The sequence below is a fragment of the Nerophis ophidion genome, linkage group LG09 (genome assembly GCF_033978795.1).
Source record: "Nerophis ophidion isolate RoL-2023_Sa linkage group LG09, RoL_Noph_v1.0, whole genome shotgun sequence".
Taxonomy (NCBI): Eukaryota; Metazoa; Chordata; class Actinopteri; order Syngnathiformes; family Syngnathidae; genus Nerophis; species Nerophis ophidion.
This window is the reverse complement of record NC_084619.1, coordinates 62243073-62248072: the sequence shown is the minus strand read 5'-3', so window position 1 is coordinate 62248072 and position 5000 is coordinate 62243073. Positions and strand designations below refer to the sequence as shown.

Sequence of the window (5000 nt, the reverse complement as noted above, 5' to 3'; positions counted from 1 at the left end):
ATGTTTTCTTTAATAAATGTTTTTACCTGCAAATAGCAAAACCAACTGAATTGGGACAAATTGAATTTGATTCGCAATTGCTCAAATGACACAAGACTGTCCTCGACATAAATGTCTTTTATGCATTTAATTCCATTTGAGTACCAGTCAAAAAATGTTTATATCTGTTATCGATGGAATAAATGCATGATTGTGATATATTGGTGAATACATAGTTACATTGGAAATATTCAATTGTTTTTTAATTTGAGAAAGAATTTTGATAGAATTTCGTACTACAACACTATGACTTATTGATTTAATTGAAGAGACTGGTTTAGTAAAAAGTAACGATAGCAATGATGTATAAGGTTTCACTAATGACTGCAGTTCCAATTTCAGCCATAAGGGAGCAGAATTAAGAGATTCATTATTTGGGGACCCCATCTTCCAATAGGTCAATGCGTTCAGATTTGATGCCCAATAATAATTTTTGAACATTGGGAGACCCAGTCCCCCTTCCTCTGTAGATCTAAATAAGTGCTTTTTGGATATTCTGCGTTTTTTACATCCCCACACAAAATCTAGAACTAAAGATTCAAGTTTTTTGAAAAAATCTACAGGAATTACAATTGGTAAATTTTGAAAAAGATAAATAAATTTGGGCAGAGTGATCATTTTAATAGCATTCACCTTGCCTAACATAGAGAGAGGTAGGGTCTTCCAATACTCAATACACACTTTCAGTTTCTCAAAGGCTTCAATAAAGTTCAACTTTAGTAATGATTCATAATTTTTAGATATTTTTAAGCCAAGATAGGATATGTAATTTTCTGCGACTTTAACTGGATTTTGACTGATCTCAACGTTATCTCCTAGGAACATAAGCTCACTTTTGGACCAGTTTATTTTATAACCAGATATTCTACCAAAAGAGTCTACATATTCTAAAAGAAGTGGTAGTGCAACTTCTGGCTCAGTGAGTGTAACAAGTACATCATCTGCATAAAGGGAGATGAGACTCTCTGATGAGCCTACTGAAAATCCTTTAATATTAGAGTTCATTCTTAAACCAATAGCCAGTGGTTCGAGGGCCAAATTGAAGAATAATTTTTTTTAACCCAAGAGGCCACCTCCGACTCAAAAGTTTGTAAAATACAAAAAAAAAACAGTCAACAAATGGTGAAGACTGAAGGATTCTAGCAAACTCTACTTCTATCTGTCTATGTCTGTCTGCCTCCATCTGTCTTCCCACTCTTAAGCCCGTCCCCGCCTCATCAACGCGTCGCTCCGTCTCAATCGTCCTGCCTGTCTCTCTGCCCGTCCTGCGCGCTCGTCTCGCCACGGCCCGCCCTGTCAGGATTACACGCCGTCAGGTTGGCCAACATGGACTACGGCGCTGGGGAAACAAAATGTTCCTCTCAGCACAAAGCCGCTCTAATCTGCTGTCCTCATCCCCCCAACCCACCGCCCGATTACTGCAAGCTGCCGCCAGGACGGACAGACGGGCAGGAAGCTCCGTCGCCTGACAGACAGACAGGTGCTGGGTTCTTTGGAACCAGCTCACTGATTGGCTGCCTGCTCAGGTGATGACGTCCTGAGTGGTGGACACGTGACGTTGACACATATTCTGTTTTCTGCTTGCAGCTCTGACGGCCTACACCTACCTGACCATCTTTGACCTCTTCAGGTGAGTGACTTCATCCTTGTCGCTTCCCAGTGGCTTTAGTGGCCGCAGCGCTCCTTGGACTCATGAAAAATGAAGTTGGAGATGATGATGATGATGATGAATTAAAGATCGCTTAAAGGAGACGTAAACTCCGCATGAACTCTGTCTCTTAAAGTCTGCTTTATGCGCCTGCGTAAGCTACGCCGATTCACTCCTCCCCTCCCAACGAACCTGGTACTTTTTTACTAAGATATTTGATGGTGCACACTGAAACTACAAAATGTGCTGTCACGGCACAGAATGATCGATACCGTGGTCTTACGGTGAGTTCAAGGACCGCCGAAAAGAGTATAACGCCTGCCAGAAATAATAGTGAAAGCTGCAAGCAGTGTTGAAAAGGCAAGTCGGCGGCAACGCACGACATACGCACGTCATACCCAAAGTCCCGACCCACCATCCAAAAATTCAGTAAGATTGGAGCATGTGGAAGGAAGTTACCGGTGTTTTAGTTTTCCACCAAAAGGGGGCGATGATAGTGTGGATATTGACGTCTTGTCATGATAACTTTCAGACCTTAAAGGGGAACATTATCACCAAACCTATGCAAGCGTCAATATATACCTTGATGTTGCAGAAAAAAGACCATGTATTTTTTTAACCGATTTCCGAACTCTAAATGGGTGAATTTTGGCAAATTAAACGCCTTTCTGTTTATCTGTCTTTTAGCGATGACGTCAGAACGTGACGTCACCAAGGTAACACACCCACCATATTCATTTTCACATTACAAACACCGGGTCTCAGCTCTGTCATTTTCCGTTTTTTCGACTATTTTTTGGAACCTTGGAGACATCATGCCTCGTCGGTGTGTTGTCGGAGGGTGTAACAACACTAACAGGGAGGGCTTCAAGTTGCACCACTGGCAAGAAATCTGCCGCCAGACCCCCATTGAATGTACCAGAGTGTCTTCACATTCGACCAACGATGCTAAGACAGACATGGCAAAGAGATGTATGGATAACCTGCAGATGCATTTGCAACAATTAAGTCAACGAAATCACAAAGGTGAGTTTTGTTGATGTTGTTGACTTATATGCTAATCAGACATATTTGGTCACGGCATGACTGCCAGCTAATCGATGCTAACATGCTATTTACGCTAGCTGTATGTACATTTGAAACTAGATACCCACATTTAATGCGAAACAAACACTTACCAATCAACGGATTTAAGTTGCTCCAGTGTCACAAGATGCGAAAGTCCTGATCGTTTGGTCCGCACATTTTACCAGCGATGCTAATAAGGCAGCCATGCTATGGGCCACTTCATTAGGTACACCCACGCTATGGCCGAATAGCGTCAATAGCTATTCACTCAATAGCTTCAATTTCTTCTTCAATTTCGTTTTCGCTGTCTGCCTCCATACTCCGACCATCTGTTTCAATACATGCGTAATCTGTTGAATCGTTTAAGCCGCTGATATTCGAGTCTGAATCCGAGCTAATGTCGCTATATCTTGCTGTGGTAACTGCCATGTTGTTTGTATTGGCAGCCCTGTATGACATAACAGGGAAATGGATAGCGGTTTCGAAGATAGCGAAAATAAGGCACTTTAAAGCTTTATTTAGGGATATTCTGGGACCGGTAAAATTTTGAAAAAAACTTTAAAAAATACAACAAGTCACTGGGAACTGATTTTTAATGTTTTTAACCCTCTTGAAATTGTGATAATGTTCCCCTTTAAAGCCTTGTATCAGTCTGAAAGTATCTGATCGTTTGCAGTCAAGTCATGACAGTTTTAATGGTTGATGGTGAGGTGCAGGTTTTTCCGCCCACTAGGAATGGGTACGACTAAGGACTGACCCATGTGGAACTTCAAGGTGTCATCTTCCTTATTTAAAGCAATGGTGATGACTATCTGAATTTGTGGAGCCCAGTTACAAATGTTCAAAGTTTTAAGGCGACCCAAGCCACCCCCACATTCTATGGCGTGGGCAAAATCCCTCCGCAATTTATCGTCGCCCATCTGTGTCATTTTAACCGCGGCTCACTTAGTCAACGCCCCTAGGAGGAGCTTGTTAAAGTACAACTCCTGTTGTTGGCGAGGGAAGTCAAGATGGACGACTTCCAGTTTGTAGTCAAATAATGCTTCTTGAGACTTTTACACGTGTCTGGTCATGATGGATGTCTCTAGCCATCTTTGTCACCATTTGTTATGCTTTTTCCAGTTGTACAGACATAATTTATACATACACGGTTATACAGACCTAGTTATACATACTAGGGACTGACCCATGTTGCACCTAGTCATACAGACCTAGTCATGCAGACCTAGTTCTACAGACCCAGTTCTACAGACACAGTTATACAGACATAATTATACAGGTGCAGTTACACAGACGTAGTTACACAGACCTAGTTATACAGACATAATTATACGGACACCGTTATACAGGTGCAGTTATACACACGCAGTTATACAGACAGTTATACAGACACCGATATACAGACCTAGTTCTAAAGACCCAGTTATACAGACACAGTTATACAGACCTAGTTATACAGACCTAGTAATACAGTTGTAATTATACAGACCTAGTTATACAGACGTAGTTATACAGACGTAGTTATACAGACATAGTTTTACAGACGTAGTTTTACACACAGTTTTACAGACATAGTTTTACAGACACTGTTATACAGACCTAGTTATACAGACCTAATTGTACACACCTCGTTATACACACCTCGTTATACAGACTTAGTTATACATACCTCGTTATACACACCTAGTTATACACACCTAGTTATACACATCTTGTTATACAGACCTAGTAATACAGACCTAGTAATACAAACGTAGTTTTATAGACATAGTTTTACAGACACAGTTTTAAAGACACCGTTATACAGACCTAGTTATTCGCACCTCATCAAACACACCTAGTTATACAGACCTAGTTAACCACACCTATTTATACTGACCCAGTTATACAGACATAGTTTTACAGACATAGTTATACAGACATAGTTATATAGACATAGTTACTAAACTGAAGCATAAAGAAATCTTCAGCCTTCCTCAAATGTTGTGCATTATCATTCTTTGTGTTCTCTTCTCTCCTTCTCTTAGTTTGATCACATGTCTGATCAGTTCCTGGGTGAGCATGAAGAAGCCCAGCCAGGTCTTCTCCTTTGGGTGAGTCCACCAACAACACATCATATTGTTGTTGTTTTGACACACAATCAAAAACACAAACATACTGAGTCCACCAACACATCATCTTGTTGTTTTGACACACAATCTACAACACAAACTAACTGAGTAAACCAAAAACACATGATCTTTTT

At 40.7% G+C, this 5000-nt stretch overlaps 1 protein-coding gene across 3 annotated transcripts in view; it reads left to right on the top strand.

The window, feature by feature from the left end:
- slc30a6 (solute carrier family 30 member 6) overlaps positions 1 to 5000 on the top strand; it is a 129787-nt gene that overhangs the window by 91393 nt on the left and 33394 nt on the right. For all 3 annotated transcript variants that reach the window (XM_061911500.1, XM_061911499.1, XM_061911497.1), the window contains 2 exons: positions 1627 to 1669; positions 4783 to 4848. In XM_061911500.1, the coding sequence (XP_061767484.1) occupies positions 1627 to 1669; positions 4783 to 4848 (109 nt within the window). The remainder of the gene's footprint in view (positions 1 to 1626; positions 1670 to 4782; positions 4849 to 5000) is intronic.